Source organism: Pelodiscus sinensis, chromosome 5 (genome assembly GCF_052426305.1).
Source record: "Pelodiscus sinensis isolate ZL-2025 chromosome 5, ASM5242630v1, whole genome shotgun sequence".
In the NCBI taxonomy this organism is placed as follows: Eukaryota; Metazoa; Chordata; order Testudines; family Trionychidae; genus Pelodiscus; species Pelodiscus sinensis.
Genome location: NC_143056.1, coordinates 23,704,365 through 23,726,191, shown reverse-complemented (window position 1 = coordinate 23,726,191; position 21,827 = coordinate 23,704,365). Strand labels below are relative to the sequence as shown.

The following is a 21,827-nucleotide window of genomic DNA, read 5'->3' as shown; positions in this document are numbered from 1 at the left end:
GGCTGGAGCACATGACCTACGAGGAGAGGCTGAGGGATTGGGCTTATTTAGTCTGCAGAAAAGAAGAGTGAGGGGGGATTTGATAGCAGCCTTCAACTTCCTGAAGGGAGGTTCCAAAGAGGATGGAGAGAGGCTGTTCTCAGTGGTGACAGATGGCAGAACAAGGTGCAATGGTCTCAAGTTACAGTGCAGGAGGTCTAAGTTGGATATTAGGAAAAATTATTTCACTAGCAGGGTGATGAAGTACTGGAATGGGTTACCTAGGGAGGTGGTGGAATCTCCATCCCTAGAGGTGTTTAAGTCCTGTCTTGACAAAGTCCTGGCTGGGATGATTTAGTTAGGGTTGGTCCTACTTTGGTCCTCCTGACGTCTCTTCCAGCCTTAGGATTCTATGATTCTATATTGCTCTAAATAAGGGTCTGCTACTCAGGAGCATCATACAAGTGCGTGAGGTTATAAACTATATGAAATGAACTCCATGGATATGACTGGGTGACTTAAGGACAGAAAGCCATATTCTACCACCCTTCCGAAAGCTTTGAGTAATATGTTATTCCATAAGTACTCCCATTAAAGATGAAGGTGAAGTCCATGGGACTCTTTCATGTATCCCTTTCCTCTTGTTGTTTCTATCTGCCTTCTCTATACAGTACATTGGTTAGTGGAAAGATTGCAAGAAAGAGGAAATGCTTATGGGCAAATGCAAAAATTACGAAGTGAAACCTTGAAGGCTTCATTGAAGTCAATGGCAAAACTCTTGTTGACTTCAATGAGCCAGGATTTTACTGTATGTCTTTAAATAGGTCTATCCTTTACAAATACTGAACCACACATGAAACAAATATTACCTTTGGGTTGAGTCCGGTCAGAGATCATGCCATCCCTAAAGGAATTGATTTGAGAAAGTTGCAAGTGACTGAAGCAGGTGTGTGTGTGGGGGGGGGGGGGGGGGGAGATACACCACTAAGTACAGTACTCATTACCAATGTATTATCAATCAAATCCTATTCTGACCATTCAAATGGATATGAAGGACCAAATTCACCCCCTTGCAGTGGTACATTCCTTTCCCACTGAAGCCAACAGAGAGTGACCCAAGTGTACGTTTGAACAAGATTAAATTACGTGGCTGGATTGAATTTCCTGTTCCAAATTATATTTGGGAGTGGTCAATTTGAAAAAGCTTTGTGTAACAGACTGTGTCTTAATTGTGAGACTGTATTTCACCAATTTAAGACTTACCTTTCAATGCTGCTTTGGTCTCTGTGAATTCTTTCACCATTGACCCTCACTAGTGATAATAGAGCTATTTTGTCTTGTCCTCTTTCAACCCATTTTTTGCTACTTGTAATGAAATCATACTTGCTCCTGTCATCCCTATTTTGCAGAACTCATCAGTGCCTGAGATTTTCATTCTACTCATTCAAAAAAGACAAACAAAGAGAAAGTGCCGCAAAGGCAATTGGTAAACATACATTTATTGTATTTTGTCTTATCTGAGATTTTCTTTCAGGGGAGGGTTTGTGTGTTAAATAGGGCCTGATTCTTTGATAACAGAAGGTGTTGAGTAACCCCAGCAGAATGCTGGGGTGGCATCAAATCCCACTGAATTTAATTTGACCCCTTTCAGGATCGATCCCACAAAGAACAATTGTGAATAATTGCAAAATATATTTTAAAGAGGACAAAATCAAAACATTTCCACCGGTGTCTTTTATTAAGTAATGCAAAATACAGTACTAATTATGACACTTCATGCATCTTAGACAATATAAATGCAAGCCTACAGAAAATATGTGATCAAGAAACCCTCAATTACTTTGAGGTAGTATACAAGGGAAAGTAGGAAAGCAGAAACACAATGGAGTAAAAGAACAAAATATTTGTATCACTTTGTGTGTACATTTTTCACTCATAAATACATTTGTATGAAAGAACTTAGGGTTCATTTCGGTTCTCATTTAAAAATATACTTCTTTAAATTCACCATTCTCATACCTTTCAGATTCACATGACACAGAGTTGATGGTATCTTACTGAGGGGGTTTGATTTTTGTCATCACAACGATGATTTTACCCTCTTCCTCCAAGAGTTCAGGCACTGATGGCCTCATGCACAAAAATAAATAAGAAACCTGCTTGAAGGAAAAAGGTTGCTGCTCAAATAGCTCAGATTAAGGATAATCTAATAAATACCATTTCGTTTATAAAAATATTTCAGGTTTATAAAAGGGGGGAAAGGGTGGTCTTCCAGATGGAAAGAATGTTGTGTGAAAAATGCTGTGTAATGGTTTTGTACAGATTGTTGTTTTAAACATACAGTACTGTTATGAATATATAATAATCCTGTTTCTTAGAACCCTGTTGTTCAAAAGAACTAACAAATGTTGTTGTTTTTTCTTATTGCAGTTTTGGAAAATATCTAATTTAGAAGGGTTCCATATAATTGTGCTTTTGTAAGACTGTCCTTCCGACTTAGACCAGTACTCCCAGTCCGTTGAAACTGCTGTTGTTTGCTGTGAAGACCTGAATGGTTCCCTTGCTCCATGGAAGACTGATGGATCTCTGAAGCCTCCACTGAACTCTGGTTGAGGGATTCGGCTGAGCTGTTTGGGCTTACATCAACGTATTCTCTTTTCAACACTGGGCTACTCTCAATATTTTTGCTACTGCACAACTGCATTGTGATCCTGTCATTTTTTTGGTCTCGTGGTTCTTTTGTTTTGTAAGAGGGCAATTTGTCCTGTTTACAGCTCGTGCTGATGTCAATGTTCAGGCCACTATCTGTTCTGAGGAAGCAAGAATCCACAAGTCTACTTTGACAGATATCTTCTCCCTCTGAAAAGCTGTCTCCTTTGTAAGCAGCATAGATGGGGCTTGTTCGGCTCTCTGCTTTTTTTATAGGGCTGCTGTAATACTGCTCTGAAAAGCTACAGGGTGATAGTCTGCCAGTGTTCCTGTAAGAATATGCACCGATGTCCTCTACACTCAGCTGCCTCCACCGCCCTGGTAAGTCTTCTTCTGAAAGATGGGTGCTCCTGCAGTCATTACGCATTTTCTGAGTGGCCAATGCCTGTTGTGTTGTTATGGCTGAGAAATGAAAAGGCTCATTCGCATAAGGTGGCAGAGTCCTAGTAAAAGTGGGCGAGTTCTCATTGTTGTCAGCAAGTTCCATTTGCTGCACGGATTTTGACTTGGCAAACCTTGGACTTCCCTGATGATCATAACTAGAACATGACTTTCTTTCAAACATTTCATCTCTGCTGCTCAGGTAGATCGCTTGCTGGGAGGCTGTCAGAGTGCTGGCCTGGGCGTTTTCTTTTTCCTCAGATGTGACACTGAAACTAGAGTAGGAGCTAGAGGTTGGTAAAGAGGTAACATATTCTTGGAAGGCTTCATGAGAGAAGCTAGAATGGAAGCCATCTTCTTCTACAGTACTGTCAGTAGAGTTCTGGGACCTCAAAAACCCAACATCTTTCACCTGCATGTCAACACTTTGTCTCCTTTCCCTTCTCCTCTCCTCAGGGCAATAAAGGGCGGTGTCACTGCAGTAGATGTCAGACTTGTACTGGGGCCTTTGGCCAAGCTTCCCATCAGAGTCCTGAAAAGAGCGATCCCTTGCTGACGTGCTTGACAGATGTGAAGACAAGCTGGTTGGGTCTGGTTTCTCCAGTACCTTAGCGATGACGCAAGTTGGTATATTATCGGCAAATGATGTGTGACACAAAGGGACAGAAAGGCTGCACCCGTGCTTTTCCAGATGGAGGCTGACTCTCTCCTGAAAGTCAGATGGCAACTGTAACATAGAGAGGTGGAAGGGAGAAGGAAAATAGGAAGAAGGTTATTAATGCTGTCTAGCTATGCTGATGGAACAAAGATGAATGAGTGGACTACTGATATTATTTATTTCAGTGTACACAAAGTGTTCATCATTGCAGCCCAATTGATGTCAATGAGCTGTGCCAATTTACACCAACTGAGAATCTAGCCCTTGGATTCTTGACTCCCACACACTGATCCTTTTGAGATTCACTCGTCACTGTTACTGTACATTTTTACAACTATGACAAAATACCAGACATCAAGTTCTTTTTCAGATATACAGTAGCTACTTGTGAAAGCTTACTGAGTGCATTATATTACTAAATAAGATTATTACTAAATAAATAGCTGTACTTCTTACAGCAATATAAGGAGCAGTCCCAGATTAACTCTTTTCTAGGGGGTCCTGGGCTAGAAGATTTTGTAGGGGCCTCTAGGCTCTGGAATGGGACCAAAAATGAGGGGTTCAGTATGTGGGAGGGGGCCCAACCCTATATACTGTAAGGGAGGGTAGGTGCAGGAGCAGGCTACAGGTGGAAGTGGGGGGGGGGGGAGTCTGGGCATGAGGTATGGTGGAGGAGTTGGCTGGGGGTAGAGGGAGCAGTCTGGCAGGGAGGGAGGATACAGGGCCTTGGGGTGCTTACCTGGCACACCTGCCATTTGGAAATGCATGCGACTCCAACCAAGGAAAGGAGGGGGAATGGCAGAGTGCTAAGCTGGCCAGAAATGTAGCACACAGGGACTTCAGTGGCTGCATTCCAGGGTCTCGGGCTAAGGTGTCCTCCTCCTTAGCCCAGAGCCCTGGGCTACAGCCCCTAAAGCCCCTTTCGTAATCCAACCCTGACAAAGGTTCCTTCAAGTATTGAAGTGAGCATCCCTATTACTCTAATGAGCACTGTGCAGAAGGATTTCACATTGTATGACATATGGTTCCTCATTTCCCAGCTTCTCTTGAGAGTTTTTATACCTGGCGTAACCCAAAGACCTGTAGGCATTCAAAATATGACCTGACGTGAAATGGCAAGCTTGTTAGTTGGGTGTAAGATGACAGTTCCTTTTCATCTGTACTTCTTCCATCATATTTTAAGTTAATTCACGTTTTTAATTTAATCCATATATCCTCTGTTTGCAACAAGATATGTAATATTTCTGATACACTGGCAGATAGAAATATTAGTAATTGTAACTACAGATGCAACAAAGATTGAAAGAACAAGTGGTAAAACAAGACCAAGTAAATCACCATAAAGGTGTGGTTACTATTGCAAAAGAAACAGATTGTTTAGCGTGAAACTACCATGCTGGACAGGTGCCATTTTTGTTAGAACATACTGCAATATTTACTCTACTGTTTGATCTATTTTGTGCCTGATTTATACTATGAAGTATTTTAAGGAAAGAACTATTGACCTCTTTTGGGCTATCACATACTAGGAGGTGGCGTGACTAAAATGGTATTGTATTCATGGTATGCCATGCCACAGCTCACATTCTTGTGTAATCTAAAATTGCTTGTTCGTGGATTTGTCAAGCTATTCAGTGATTTGCAACACATCCTCATGTTTCTCTTTTAAAGAGATAATTGCTCTTCACAATGTACTCAGAGTTGCTGAGTAAAAATGCTCGCACTGAGAAATGGAGCATTTGCCTCTTCTGCTGAATGGACGACAGTTTTGGAAATTGGGGGGGGGGGAACCCCAAACAAACAGAAACTCAACTGACCAACCAACCGAGCCCCACCACCACTCTGGATATTTTTCAGTAAGTGGAATACTGAATATATTTAGGAGCCAATCCTGGGAATACTTGGCACTGTGTTCAAGGCTTACATTATTGCTTTCAGGTGCAATCATTTGCAGGATGAGGACATTAGATAATTTGGAAGCTTTTTTCCAGTAAATCACCGTCCTTATTGACCAGACAATTTCATTTACTAGCTGTATTTGGGATCTCACAGCATTACACTGATGTTGCACTAGTCAGTATATCTAACATTTAGTTTTCTGCTAGTCTGTCATAGAACTGCATATATGAGGCTATCTGAAAGCACTGTGCTAACGAAACTGCTGGAAAAAGTTGGTGTCTTATTAGTAATGACCTCTGCCATACAAACACACATTGTAGAGGTACTGCTCAGTGTAAGACAGTCCCAAAAGTTAGAAAAGATCAATCTCTTGCATTGAGATACCCATCTATATGGGCTGAAGAATGAGAATAGACCTGCAAGTGCCTGATCCAGCTCCTGTTAAATCCCACTGATCTCAGTGACAATAAGACCCAGCCAAAAGTATCTCAGAGATATGAGATGATTTAAAAGCCTGAGGTGAAGCTCCATCCTTACTGACATCAGTGACAGTCTCATTGACTTTAGTGAGTAAAAGCAGGATTTACCCTAAGGTTGTGGATGCATGGCTAAAAGTTCATGGTTCCCCTCATTTTTGTACCATGCCATGACATAAATACAGCCCTAGTCATGATTATTTTTAACCATTTGTTTCCATTTGAAAGTGTCAGTTTCTCAAACTTTACACTCTGGAAATCAAAGAAGGTTTTCTGGTTGCCTTAGAAAAAGATGTTCTCTCCTGTTATCTTGTTTTTAAAATTGATGTTTGTAGTGTAGTTGCATGTACTGGGAAATAGCTTCAGAGGGAAACTTGATCCCCAAAAGACTCCTTGCAGCCTGCAGGATCTTTGTTTCTTTTTATCTGTTTACATTTTAGTGGCCAGAGCTTTCTTAGTGCTTTGATTAGGCTAATTTTTTCCTTTTGTACAAGATTGATGCAGGCCCATTCCCGAGCTTTCAAAAATGAAACTCTTATTCAAGTTTCACCTGAAGCTGAGATTTGGTTAATAATTCCTGCAGCTGCAGTGATATTGGAATAATTTTTATAGTGCAGCTGCTGAAAGCCATTGAAAAAAATGGTAAGCCCTGTACATAATTGAAATCACATCAAAGCCTGGGCATGCTGCCACACCCTTGGCATCTTTAGACCTGTGCTCAGCTGTACAGAAAATCAACAGGTACATCCAGCCCTTTCTGTTTCTTAAAGAAGAGAGAGAGACAAAAAGCAGAGCTTTAAATGCAAACAGGCGTGGGGGTTGATCATGCAGAATATTCTATTTTCCAAGAAACATTATTTCTTTGTATATTCAGTAAGTTTGATCACATTACCTCAGAAAGCTTATGTGCCCTGTCGTAATTCTTGCTGCACTGGAGCAGCTGAGCAGCTAAATTGCAGTCCTTTCTATAGAGCTCCTAAAAAACAAACAAACAAAAAAGCCTGATTTTTATGGCTTGCATCTAACCTAAGGTTTTGTTTCTTGCTCCTATTTCTGGGTAAATTGTGTCTGTTTTACTCTGGGAAGCTACAGAGATCATTTTATTTTTTATATTCATTAGGTTTCTGTTTTTCTTACTTGCTCCTGAAAAGATGCTCAGCTGGTTATCAAAGGAAAGGTCATGGAGAAAAGGGGATCAGAAAGAGAAATTTGAAACAGTTTTACTTTAAAAACATCGGTCTGCAACTGAGACTATTGGGTGAATACTTACCATTGGGAACTCAGCATTACATAATAAGCATGCTTGAGAGATTGAGTACTGTAATAAAGGTGAACTATACAGTGAAAAGGACATTTGATTTAAGAATAAATATTCTGTCTTGAATATCCCCAAACCACTTGGATTCCACTTTAGAGATATCTGAAACAGTCTCATCTGTTTGTAGGGGGAAATTCATTATAGAAATTTAGTTTTAGCTTGTTTTTTAATTTTTTTATTTCTTTCTTTCCAGTATTTCCCTTAGTGCCTCCTGGTTCAATAACAAATATGCCAGAATGCCTCATTTGGTGACATCAAATATTATGACTTGCAATGAGACTTATGATATTTGCAATTTAATTACATTCTGTACTACATTTAATGAATCAGGAAGTAGCAAGAAGATTTCACACAGAGGAAAAATAAATAAATAGGTTAGTTATATCATTCTGTGCTGATTGGCTCCTGCAACCTGTCTAGTGTGGGAATCCGGAACAGAAATCTGTGCTTAACTCTATATTCAGTCTTGCTTTGTACTGTTGTAGTGCACATGACTGTCTTCCGATGTAGCACTTATAGATATGTCTACAGTCTCTGTAAAGGTGCTATTACAGGCAAAGCTTATTTTTGGAAGTAAGATCTATACTTATTTAAAGATATGGCACAGAAATGATAAAACCCCTCTAGACACTTGTAAAACTTGTGAACATTTTATAACGTTTATCGAGAAAACATGTTTATGATTAAAATAGTTTCTTTTTTCCTGGGTGCTAATTGTGTAATTCACTTTCACACAGACTTCTCCATTCTATTTATTCTCTCAGCTCTGGTCTACACTATTATTATTTCGAAATAACCCTCCCAAGATTGAATTTTTAAGCAGAGCATCCATACTGCCAAGAATGTTGTTTTAAAATAAGGGGCCACGGAATTCAAAATCTGTACTGCTTTCATCAGGAGTAATGCTAATTCTGGAAATAGTTATTTTGAAATAATACCGTGGATGTTCCAGTGCCACTATTTCAAAATAATTACCCCTAGAGTAATTCAAAATAATTACTCCCAAGTGCTTCCTGGGGCTCTAAGTCCGAAGTAGCGTGTCTACATTAATGTTGCCTGCCTCGGACTAATTTTGATGCTTCCCCGTAGTGAAGACATGCTAATTTGAATTTGTTAAATCGGGGGTTCTTAAGTCGAATTTAGTAATTTTGAAATAGTTTCCTAGTGTAAACATGGCCTTGAAAAACAACATGTACATTTTATGTGAAAAGAACAAGGGGGAAAGTCTTTTTTCTGAATACCTCTTTTGAAGTATAACTATAAGAAGTTCCTGGGATCAGCTTGCTATGAATGTGAAAAAAACAGAAATAGATTTTTTTGGTCCTGTTGGATTTACATCTGCAGATTCAACTGTTCTCAAACAATGTTGGCAAACTATGATGTTTTATTTTAGTTTATTTTGTTTACTATATACTTCTCACTCTGTCTCAAATATAAAGAGTAAAAAAAGGAAATAACTGTTACCAGGTAATTCTGTTTTTAATTTTATATTATTGAATAAGCCTTCCTCTGAAAAACAGATGCAAACAGTAGGAATCCAAAATTTTAATTTTAAAAACAAAATCTCTGTTGCATGTGCGTATGGTTCTGGCATATATTACATATATATTGTACCTCCAGCCCATTTCTACACAATACAGAAACAAACACAGCTACTTTAGGTTCCTAATGGCACAATTTGACAGTCAAGCATGAAATCGTTCAGAAGTCTTACCCCTTATTTCAAGACTGGCTGCTTCATTCACTGTGAAAACATGGCCATGGAAAGTGTAGGACACATTTTTGAGACTTTTAAAATTTTAAACATCCTCAAAAATATATACAAAATGTATGTAGAAAATCACGTTATTTGAATGTAATGGAGGTTCCTTATCCCCTAAGTGTCAGGATACACTACCAGACTAGGATCAATCAACTGTTTGCATACAATGTTAATTTGGATGGGAACCAGCCAGGAGCACAGCAAGTAGAGCAATAACCAATAAGTGGCATCGAGGGAGAGGGGGGTCCCATATTCCATCACATATTTTCTGAATTAAGGTACTGTTCATCATAGTGTGTGGGCAAATGCCAAGCATTTAAGAAATAGCAGGGCAATGATACACTCTTTGTCTCATAAAGGTCCGTTGCTCAATAGCTTCTCTAGTGACTAATTATGTATAATATGGAAGATCTAAGTAGCAGTTCTTGAGCAAAGTACACAGGGCCAAATTCAGCCTTCAGGTTCACCAATGTAGCTCCATCACCAAAGGGTTCATAATTATACATATAGGACAATACAAGAATGTCCTAACAAGAATATAATGTCTTCACTAGCATAAGTATTTTTCTTAATATCGCCATCTGGGGAGTGAGATTATAATGAACTAAACACATGGCCCTCTTTGCCATCTCGTTTGGAGTTTGTACAGCAGCACGATTTCATAAGCTTGTTTGCCAGTTTCAAAAGGTCTGATAATTTTCAGCAGTATGTAATGAGATGCATGACAGTGGAAAAGGAGATTCCATGTTTCATTTCATACAGAGACAGATACAACAGTATGCCATGAGCTAGCCTATGGAAAACCTAAATTCTGAGGGTGAAGTGGGTCAGTCCTGCAACTGCTCCTCATGAGAATAGTGCTTACTAATGCTAGGAGTTCCATCCCAATGAGTAAGGATTGGCTGATCTCATCTCTTTTGTGAAATGAAAAAATCAAATGAAAAGTAGTAACGTTAGGGCCCTATGCTGGGACTGTATGTAATCATCTCCTGAATTCTTTTAGATGTTTAAGTGTGATGCAGGATGCTCACTATATAATACCTAGGGACATATTTTTCCATCAGTTTGCTCAGTGACCATCGCTGAATCTTATGAAAAACCCAATAGCAAAATAATGCTTTTCAGAAATATTTAGAAAGCTGCATTAAAACTATGTTTAAATTAGTGTCCCTAAATCTTTATAATTTTTTTTCATGGAAGAAAAACCATAAGGCACATCATAACAACACAGTAATTAAACTCTAAGAGAAGCTAAAATCATCCCGTGAAAGAAATTCCAGACATAGTAATGTTTCTGATCCTAGGATTGACAAGTCACATTTACTGTAAATAATAGGTAATGATTCTATAATTACATATAAAATGTATTGCCTAATTCACATTCATACATAATCTTTAGAAGAAGCCATAATTAAATACTTACATTGTCTTCTGATAACTTATCTATTGTCACCTTGGCTTCTATTAAATGATTATTGAGTGCTATTATTTCATGGCTTAAGGCCCTTTTTTCCTCTTCGTAATGTTGACCCTGCATATAAAAATGGATTGGTCAGTATTTTTTCTACTGTGATATAATTCCTGAAAAATACTCATAGCGTGATGCCATTTTCAAAGTCAGAGAGATGCACAGCATAAACCAAACATGTTCCCTTCAGGCTGCCAGATAAGCTGCTACTTTCACTCCGCACACTAGGCAATCTGCTGTAAAAATGTGAAGGCCAAACTTATTCACAACAACAACAGAAAAATTAGAGAATGGGAGCTAAATTGCAAACGAAAGACCATCTGGATTGATCATCCTCCACTATCCCTAGTTTGCACTAGAGTTTCTAATTGTGGGAGGAGGATCAACCCTGGTTTTTTCTCTAACAAAGTCTGCAAAAAATGTTCCAATCACATTATTTGCTCTCCTCTTCATAAAGTGGGAGGAGCAAATAATCACAGAAAATAACGGGGCCATTTAATTTTGTGGACAGACGAATCAGGCTGTTTGTTTTTAAATTTCATTTCCAAGTAGAACATGCTCTGGAGTAAGAGAAAATATAATATGATTTGAACTTTTTGCTCTACGCTTTCTTTTCTGCCTATGGTCTGATCACATTGCAAGGATAACCATGATGTTTGTAGCAACTTTTTTTTATTGTAAACAAATCAGCACCAAAGGTAAGGAGTTAACTGCCCTTAACCGAACGTGTTGCCTCTTAATACTTCAGCATTTCTTCTGCTACGCAGAATAAAAAGTATTAACTTCATTCTGTAGATGGGGCGCAGAGAGATTGTGATCTGCCCAAAATCACATAGTCTGTGGCAGAGATGGTAACTGGGAACCCAGATCCATCTTTCCTCACAAAAGTCAAAACCCTCTCAAGACAATATGGGTATGTCTTCACTGCACCCAGAATGAGTCTGCCAGCCTGGGTCCACAGACTTGTGTTAATGGGCCTTGTCTAGGGTAGAGAGTACTTTGACATTTAGAGCCCTGTGTGGATCAAAAACTGATATCTGCATCTGCAAAAATGATCCATGGATGTCGGCTATATACCCATGAATATAAAGAGGATACCTGCAATTGTGAAGGGTTCTAGATACAAAATTTGTATCCACATCCGCAAAAATAAGCGGTGGATATAAAGTGGATAACTGCAGATTTGCAGAGCAAATATTGCAGGTTGGGCTCTGAAGCCCATCTTCCCTCCTCCGGACTTCAGAGCTCAAACTCCAGCTGGAGTCACAACATCTACACACCTATTTTTGGCTCCCTTGCGTGAGCCTTGTTAGCACAAGTCTGTGGAACTGGGTAGGAGGCTTGCTAGCAAATGCAATGTAGACAGACCCTAGGGCTGTGTCTACATTGGCATGATTTTGCACAAAAGCGGCTGCTTTTGTGCAAAAACATGCTGCCTGTCTACACTGGTGGGGAGTTCTTGCGTAAGAACACTGACGTTCTAATGTAGGAAATCAGTGCTTCTTGTGCAAGAACTATGATGCTCCTGCTCAGGGATACGCCCTCTTGCGCAACTGTTCTTGTGCAAGAGGCCAGTGTAGGCAGGCAACGTTCATTTCTTGCGCAAGAAAGCCCGATGGCTAAAATGGCCATCGGAGCTTTCTTGCGCAAGAAAGCGTCTACACTGGCACGATGCTTTTGTGCAAAAGCACATCTCTTGCAGAAAGGCACATGCCAGTGTAGACGCTCTCTTGTGCAAACACTTTAACGCAAAAACTCTTGTGTTCAAAGTATTTGTGCAAAATCTTGCCAATGTAGACGTAGCCTAGGAGTCTTTTCATTAAGGCTATGTCTAGACTGCAAGCCTCTTTCGAAAGAGAGTGTCTAGACTGCACGTTGAACTTTCGAAAAAGCGGCTTGCTTTTTCGAAAGAAAGCATCCAGTGAGTCTGGATGCTCTCTTTCGAAGAAGCCCTATTTACATTGAAGAACGCCTTCTTTTGAAAGAGGAACTTTCGAAAGAAGGCGTTCTTCCTCGTGAAATGAGGTTTTCCGCCATCGAAAGAAAAGCCGCGTTCTTTCGATTTAATTTCGAAAGAACGTGGCTTGAGTCTGGACGCAGGTGAGGTTTTTTCGAAAAAAGGCTACTTTTTTCGAAAAAACCCCTGAGTCTGGACACAGCCCAAGTTCAACAGACTGTGAATCAGGCTCTACCTCAGACAAAATGGATTGCAAAGTAAGCTTTGCCTGCATAAAGACTGCTGGGTTAGGCTCTCAGAGCAGTGGGGTAAGAGATCTCAATGACAGCAACTTAGGTCTTTCATTGTGATCCCTTCAGTGTAGCTGACTGAGAGAAAAACACAAGACAAACCTGAAATGTTAGGCTGGGAACACTGCCCCTTCACCAAGATACTGCTCACAGAAGTTATCTAGTAGGATCTTTTTTTGTTAAAAAGCAGCATGGCAAACAAGAGTACTAAGAAAGAGAATCACTGGCCAACTTTTCTGCTTTGATTCCTCACACTAGCCATGGGTCCAGGACCCTGTTTTTTCACTCTAGATTTCTTTTAAAAAGCTGTGAAGGATTTTCTTCCTCCAGCAAACTATATTAGATAGTTAAATTTCCCAAGTACCATGTGTGTCAGTGTGACAGAGTCAGGAAAAGTCTTCTTTTGCTACAGACTCAGCATTGTCTGATAATTGACAGCAATGGGAGTTGGGTGTCCTGAGGGCAGTGAACAAATATCAAGGTTAATTATCTGGTTGTGGAGCAGGAGGCTACAATAAAAAGAGATTATTAAAGCAGAAAGTGGCAAACTTCACATACTAAGCAGCTCTTCAAAGAGAAGCACATTCTAAAATCATCGACGGGAACTTGGTGCTTGTTTTAAAAAATGTCAGGCTGACTGAAGCTCCCATCATAAGAAAAAGTGGGGGGGGGGGGGGGGGATAGGTCAGGCAATGATTCAAACTCATCTGAAGAAGTGAGTTTTCTCCACAAAAGCACATGATAACATGATTCTATATATGTATTTTTGTTAGTCTCTAAAATGCCACTCATTGTTTTTAAAGTTACAGACTAATACAGCTTCCCCTCTCAGACTGTAGGACAGGCAACGACAGGCTGAGATTCTCCAGCCGGTGTCAGCTTTTTCAGCCTGTCCTGTCATCCTGACCTGGTTCAGGTTCCATGATCATTCCGGCCTTGGCTTGGCCGAGCATACTGCCAGTCTTCTAGTGCCGGTGTTGGTGATAGCTTGTATGTATGTAGTTGAAGAGCCAACCAATAACATTTTCAAATGCTGCTGACTCTTATATTTCAAAAGAGACTGAGGCATGTAGAAACAACAAGGAGTCCTGTGGCACCTTAAGGACTAACTGATTTATTTCAGCATAAGCTTTCGTGGGCTGACAAAGTGGGTCTTTGCCCATGAAAGTTTATGCCCAAATAAATCTGTTAGGGCATGTCTACACTAGGAAATTATTTTGAAGTAACTTATTTATAAATAACAACTCCCAAAATAACTATTTTGAAATAGTGTGTCCACAGGACAGGGAAGCCTCGGAATTAGCCCAAGGGAGGCTTCCTTAATATGGATGCGCTACTTTGACTTAGAGTCCCAGGAAGCACTGGGGAGTAATTTACTTGGAATGACTCTGGGGAGTAGTTATTTCGAATAGCAGCAGTGGAGCATCCACACTAACACTATTTTGAAATGAAATAAGTGTTATTCCTCATAGAAAACAGGAGTTATAATTTTGAAACTAGCCAATTAGCCCATCATAAGACGGGATTTTCAGGTCTTCTCTCCTGAGCACTCTCGTTAGGTATCTCTCTCTCTCTCTCTCTCTCCCTTCCCCTACTTCCTTCTCCCCTCTTTCTCAGCTCTCCTCCGCCTCCTGCCTCTCTCTCCGTCTCTTTCTTTCTCTTCTCCCCCTCCTGCCTCTCACTCTCCCTTTCTCTTCTCCTCCTCCTCCTGCCTCTCTCTCCCCTCCGACTCTCCCCTTCCCCTTTCTCTTCCCCTTTCCTCCCGGCATGGCGCTTGGCTGAGTGGGGCCTTCTCAGCTGGGCTGCTGCGAGGGAGGGGGGGTGCGGCGGTGATGTACACGGCCCTGCCCCTGGCCGTGTACGTCACCTCCCTGCCTCCTTCCCCTCCTTCCATGGCGGCTTGGCTGAGTGTTGTGCACTCAGCAGGCCGCTGCGGAGCAGGAGGGGTGGGGTGGGGATGTACACGGCCAGGGGACGGCTCCACCCCCAGCTGTGTATGTCACCGCCCTGCCCCCCTTCCTGTCCCACCGGGGCTCAGCTGAGCGGCGCAGCGCCAGCGCCACTCAGCTGGGCCACGGCGGGGAAGCAAACGGCGTGGACCCAAAAATGGCCGCTTGCCGCCTGGGGCCCAGCTGAGTGGCGCTCCCGCTGGGGCTAGGGTTGCCAGGTGTCCGGTTTTCTACCGGACAGTCCAGTACTTGCACCGTCTGTCCAGTAGAAAAATTCAGAAAATACTGGACATGTGCAATGTCCGGTATTTTGTGAATTTCTGGCTGGGCACCGGAGGGAAGTCTGGCGGAAGCGGGGGAGTGACTGGAAGGTGGAGCGCGATTGGCTTTGGGAGCCCTGTGGTCTCGCGCAAAAGCCGGGTGGGGCGGGGGCCGGGACTCCCAGCCACCCCCCCCCCCCCCGCCCAGCTTTTGCACAGGACCAGAGGCTCCCAGTGCCAATCCTGGCTCGTCTCCCAGCTGGGAGCCTCTGGTTGAGAGCAGAAGCCGGGCGGGGGGGAGTGGCTCCCAGCCCCGCCCCCACCAGGCTTCTGCTGGCAAGTAAAGGGAGCGCTTGCCGGGGGCGCAGCTGGAAGGACTCTGGCTGTGGCCACTGGCTGCACCCCCCCCTCGCTAGGTCTGCTTCCCGCCCCCCTTCCTCTGTCCCCCCTTCCTCATGTCCAGCCCCACGGCCCCCGGATTCCCCCCTCCACCAGCTCTGCTTCCTGCCCCCCTTCCTTCGGGCCCCCCATCCTCTCCTACCGCCCCACAGCCCCTGATCCCCCCTTACGGCCAGCCCCGCCCCCTTCCCCTCCCTCCGTGGCACCCTGCCCCCTTCCCCTCCCTCTGTGGTGCACTCAGCAGGGAGTGCTCAGCTGGGCCCCAGCGGGGGAGCAAGCAGTGGCAAGCAGCTGTTTGGGGGAGCGCGGACCCCAAACGGCTGCTTGCTGCCCGGGGCCCAGCTGAGCAGCGCGGCGTGCCACAGAGGGAGGGGAAGGGAGGCGGGGCACTGACGTACATGGCTAGGGGGAGTGGCCGTGTACGTCAGCATTACAGACGCACAGACAATGGGCTACTACATATATGATAACCAGCCCCTTATTTCAAAATAAAGGGCTTGATAGTGTGAACACTCTGCTTGTTACTTTGAAATAATCTCTTGTGTAGACCAGGGTTTAGTCCTTAAGGTGCCACAGAATTCCTCGTTGTTTTTGTGGACACAGACTAAAAAGGCTACTCCTCTGATACTAAGGCTGTGTCTAGACTGTGGACTTAAATCGGAAAAAGATACACACATTGCAAACTGCAATTTGCATATCTTTTCCAACTTTTTTTCAGAAGAGGCTTTTCTGAAATTTGGCCAGTCTACATGGGGCCAAATTTTGGAAAAACCTCTTCTTTCAGAACATCCCTTATTCCTCATACAATGAGGAATACAAGGATGGCGAAAGAACGCATCCGCTTTTTTGTAAACTGTTCCGAAAAAGCAGATGCATTCCTTGGACATAGCAGAGCTTTTCCAGGAAAATCTCTGCAGTGTAGACATAGTCTAACACAGTGTAGACATGGCCAACCCACGGCTCACGAGCTGCATGTGACTCTTCACCCCTGAAAGTGTGGCTCACGAAGCCTCCCCTGCCACTTGCGAAGCCGCCCTATGTGCCCCTACGAACGGCCCTCCCCTGTGCTCACCAGGTGCAGGGGAGCTGTCTGGCGTGGCAAAATGGCGTCGGCAAGATGGCGTCGGGAGCCTGGCCTAATGCCTGTAAGGGCCTTTCTGGACTCCTACGGGTCAGATTTGTAGGTGCCTGTCTGAATGGAAGTTTTGTGCCTAAGCACTTTTATGAATCTCACTAGACACCTCTAAGTGCCTAAATGCCTTTAAAAATCTGCCCCCTAGTCACTTAGGGCCAGATTTTTCAAAGGCATTTAGGTGTCTAAAAATGCATTAGGCTTTTGGTGGGAGTTACAAATCCAACCAGAAAATCAAGGGGAGTGAAGCATCCAGCCTGCTTAAGTCACTTTTGAAAATCCAAATATGTACCTATCTGTGTTTCCAGGCATTTAAATGCCTTTGAAAATCTGGCTGTAGGCTCCTAAGTCAGTTAGGTGCTTTTGAAAATTTTACCCAAGCTCTATTATACACAGGTTTAAGTTTTAATATATCCCAGTATATGGTAGATGCAATGCACTAAATACTACTTGCAGCTGATAAGTTCACACCCAGTTGGGTTCTCATTTGCTCTCAGTACCGCTGAATTCAATAGTTGTTACTCCTCAACAATGGAACTGAATTGGGCCCCACTGTGTTTTCCAGTGCTGGAAGGTTTTGGACAAACTCTGATTTATACCCTGTATCAATGTCTGCGTATGAGAAGGACTGGCAGATGAAAGTGATCTGGGAGCAATACCTTCCACTACATTGAATCATACAGAATAAGGTTGAATAATGGTTTCCATTTTAATTGAGTTACTGAGAAAGCTTGTCACTGACATTTCCCAGCCTTGGTGTCTGCCCATACGTGACCATTTTTCTTTTAATTTCATGTATTTATTCATTAGAGATTCCATTATTAATGTCAGCAGTCCTGAAGGAGAGAGATAGGGACAAATTCTCTCTGGTGTCAATTAGCACAGCTCTATTGAAGTCAGTGGTGTTTATACTAAAAGTGATTTTGGTCACAATGCCAACACAACACAATATCAGGCTTAGCAAAGAGGTGTGGGGTGCTGTGTGACCAGCAGGTCTGCTGACAGGAATTCTGGGCCCCAGACACATATCTATGGGCCTTCTGTCTCCCTCCCTCAGAGGGAGCCACAAGCCACACTCCTCCCTGCCCAAAGAAACCCCAAGCACCACTCCTCAGAGGACTCTCTGGTTGGTTGCTGTCTCATCTCCCACTTGCCTGGAGGTGCCCCTCTCACCCTCCTTCCCTTCTCTGCCTCCCCAAGCCTCCTCTGCACAGCTCTATCCTCCAATAGTCTTGTGCCCACCCTCAGTCCCTTTCTTCTAGCTGTCCTTGCCTAGCCAGTTCCTGTTCCCCCTATATATATATATATATATATATATATATATAAAATAGTTTTACATCTAAATAAATAAAAATCATCCATCAAAGCAAGGAGAAGTTCAATCTCCTGTCCTGGCCAGGAAGGTCCTATTCCCAGCTCCTATTTCCTCTGCTCCTGACCCAGCGCTTCAGTCTCCTGAACTGGAGAGCTGAGAGGATGCCCTACAGGCCTAGGCTATGCTCTGTGGCAAGGGTCGCTCTAGGCAGGATCTCTGATCGAAACCTGAAAGCCCCAGGGGAGTGTTCAAAATTTATAGTCTCCCAAACCACCCATGGTCATAAATTCAGAATTATGCCTGGGAAGCATAGGACAATGTTCTGGCCATAAGACCCTATGACCATTAATGATAGGACAGCAGCCAAAGACCCACCCCAGCCAAGGGGCAGCAGGCAGGGAGTGAGAACCCTTACCACCCAAAAATCGAGGGGCAAGAAGCAGCCAGAACTTAACACTTTTATCAGCTAGTGGCCCAGCCAGAGCATCTCTAAGTGATGACAGGATGCAGCCAGCTCCCCTTCCAGCCCACAGCTAGCAGCAGGAAGTATGAGGGCTAGCAACCTATTATTCCTAGGATAATAAGTGGCTAGTTCATTATTTAAAAATAATGAAATTGGATGAATGCCACAGTGCTTGCACTAGTGACAAAAGCTGATTCTGTTCGCTGTCAGATGGGGGTAATGGTGTTTCAATACAGTTCTCGTGGAGAGCAAACCTTAATAGACACATAACTGTCAGTCGTTCTGCAGCAGAGACCTCAGAATACAAAGGGATTAGAACTAAGGATGTTAAGGACTAGTCGACTAGTAGACTATCCGATATGCAAATGCTTATCGGATAGTCGAGTCGACTAGTTGATTCCTCCACCCCGCTACCTCCATCAGATAGAGGGAGCAAAGAAAGGGGAAGAGAGGGTTCTTCAAAGCGGCAGTGCTGCATGGAGCTCATACTCAGGCTCTGTGCAGTGCTGCCACTTTGAAATGCCGACTGTTGCCCAGGCTCCAGCGCGGTGTTTCAAAGTGCATGGAGCCCGGGATCAGCCGGGATCAGCTCTTCTGTATTTCAAAGGGTAAGAGGCTTCATGGAGCCTGGAGTCAACGGGACTTCCCACTGGCCCAGAGCTGCATGCAGAGTTGTGCATTCCTCCTTTGAAATGTGCAAGAGCCCCAGCGAGGGCTCTTGTACATTTCAGAGGAGGAATGTGAAGTGCCTATCGACTAGTCAAGTAGTCGATGGAAATTCCATCCACTACTCGAGTAGTAAATTACTTGTTTGTTAACATCCTTAACTAGAACCACTTCAGGTCCTAAAGAAGCAGGAACCTTCAGGTCAAATGTGATAACCTTACAACTAACATCTGGCTTCAAGAATGCATAAATGATTGTGTCAAATGAAGGGTTTCCCCCCAAAAACAGAGCTTGGGTTTGTCTTCAGATTAATGAACCATTTATATTTGGTGGGGTAGAATAAGAATGATCATATTTAGACTATCTGCTTTTTGTTCTTCATGTGCATAACTTTAAATAGGCATCAAGATTTTAATGGATTAGGAATATAAATGAGCATCAAAAGCTGAACAAAATGACCTACTTACTACTCTAATTGTTTGCTAGTGGGTCTGTGAAAGCTCACTATTGTCCTTCAAAGTAAGTGAAGTCAGAGTCTCTTTGCTACTAACTTTTAGACACACTTTGATTTGAAGGACAATGATTCCAGCAGCTGGAGGAATTCCTCCAATAAAATTCTGTCATCCTCAGAGTCAATATCACTTGATGACTTCCTTGCCATCTACGGGGAGCTTTGGGGTGTGCACAGACCCTTTGAAATCAGTCCCATTGATGCAAATGAAAGGTATTGGCCTGTGGAAATGTCACATTCCATTTGGGACATATGAAAATCCTGGTTTTGATGTTCCCTTAAGGGGACCACTTTGCAAACCCCATTTGTGGAGGCATTCTATCCTCTCAAAACTGAGCAGTGATTGATGCCGTCCAATGCTTGTTAAAACTTTAACTGCCCAAAATGAGCTGAAAAAAGGCAGCTGGTCAAGAGCCTGATATTTATTTTAGTGTTTAAGTAATCTAAGTCAATCCTAGTGGATTTCTTCTTAAGCATTTTCCTATTTTCTTAAAAAAACAGCTTAGGGTCTGGGTAATAAGATGTTAGAATGAGTTGATCATCACTATATAACTGGCTATGATAATTTTTTCCCAAAGGGTGACAGGTTGAACCCTGATAACTTTTCAAGGGCACGTCTACACTGCAGCATTATTTCAAAATAATGTTAGTTATTTCAAAATAATAAGGTGAGCATCTACATAACAAGCCCTTTAATTTGAAATAATTTCAAAATAACAGGCTTCTTAATAACGCCTATTTCTTTTAGCCTATAATGCCTATTTCTTAATAATGCCTTCTTAATACCACCTATTTCAAAATACTTAATTCGAAATGGGGTGTATGTGGATGGCACAGCTGAGATTATTTCGAAATAACTGGCCTCCAGGGCTTCTCACAGCTGCCCCGGTGCCCACTTCTCAGACCTCTATAGTTTCCCTTCCCCTGCTGCCTTTAAAGGTATAGCCACAGGGGAAAAAGTTTGTGGCACAAGAAAGGCCATGACAACCCTGTGCCACACTGCAGGACCACTTCTGCATTCTGCAGCAATGGCTGAACCCTGCACTCCCACCGAGCCCCCCAGGGCTGCTAGCGAGCCACCAGCCAGCTCCAAAGCCCAAGTCCAGGAGCAGAAGAGGGTCCCTTCCTGGTCTGGTGCAGAGATCCTGGATCTCACTGAGGTCTGGGGAAAGGAGGCAGACCTCCAGGATTTCCACACTAGGTGCAGGAATGCAGACATCTACAGCCAGATGGCCACAAACCGCCAGATGCGCACCCAGGAACAGATCCGCATGAAAATAAAAGGCCATAACATAAAGGCCAGGGAGTGGAGTGGAGTTCCCACTCAGGAGCAGCACCCTTGTCATGCTGCTTTTATGAGCCACTGCATTGCAACCGCCTGGGGCTGCTCAGGGTGGTGGGAGGGGGGGTCAGTCCTTTCCCCCTGCCTTCGTTGTGGACGCCAGCCTGGAGATGCCTATTGTCAGCCTCCTGGAGGGCAGGGCTGTGCACCAGGAGGACGAGGAGGATGTAGAAGAGGATGACAAGACTAGCCAGGATGTGATGTCCACCAGCTAGGAGGTCATCCTCTCCTTGGAGCTGGTACCCCCCTCCCAGGATGTCTCCCAGGGTTCAGACGAAGCTGGGGAAGACCCATCAGGTGAGTTCTAATACTTTCCCTAGACATACATGGGGAGAGGCGGTGGGCTGTGAGGGGCTGCATGCTCCTCACTTGGCCTTCTCAGCCTGGGGATCGTACAGCAGCCTATGCACGTGGGTGCATGTGGAGCACCAGTCTGGAGCAGACAGCTGCATGAGGCTGCCACAGAGGACCCTTGTGCTCCTGCTCACAGGGTTTCTGGAGAGGCCTGCCTTACTCCCAACTCTGCAGTAGGACACCTTCCCACCACAAGCCTCTACTAAGTAGGCTGGAGTCATGGACACACAGAACAGAGCTGCACACGGTCATGCCAGCAGCGTCTGCTGCTCACACACACCTCTCCCAACACTGCCCTCTTCTCTCCAGTGGACAGAGATAGACGTTCTCCCTCTGCGGGATGCCACCACTGCCAGACCCAGCTTGTGCATGGCAATGAGGGAATGTGAACCGCCCCATCGCCCCCCTCCTGCCTGCAGGCTCCTGGCCTGGCCGGCACCTTCCCATGCTTGCTTGTCCTGGGGTGTGGGGATAGCGAGGCTCCCCTGGGACATCTGTGCCCCTGCAGGATAGTGCACAGTGTCCAGGCCACAGAGGGC

General features: G+C 43.6%; 1 protein-coding gene across 1 annotated transcript in view; it reads right to left on the bottom strand.

Annotated features, from left to right (window-relative positions):
- Nucleotides 1–1,990: 1,990 nt before the first annotated feature.
- BEGAIN (brain enriched guanylate kinase associated) overlaps nt 1,991–21,827 on the bottom strand; it is a 96,670-nt gene continuing 76,833 nt past the window's right edge. Inside the window, exons 3-5 of the mRNA XM_075926563.2 lie at nt 10,606–10,713; nt 6,995–7,078; nt 1,991–3,796 (exon numbers count right to left, since the gene is read on the bottom strand). Of these exons, the coding sequence (XP_075782678.1) occupies nt 2,423–3,796; nt 6,995–7,078; nt 10,606–10,713 (1,566 nt within the window). The 3' untranslated portion in view covers nt 1,991–2,422. The remainder of the gene's footprint in view (nt 3,797–6,994; nt 7,079–10,605; nt 10,714–21,827) is intronic.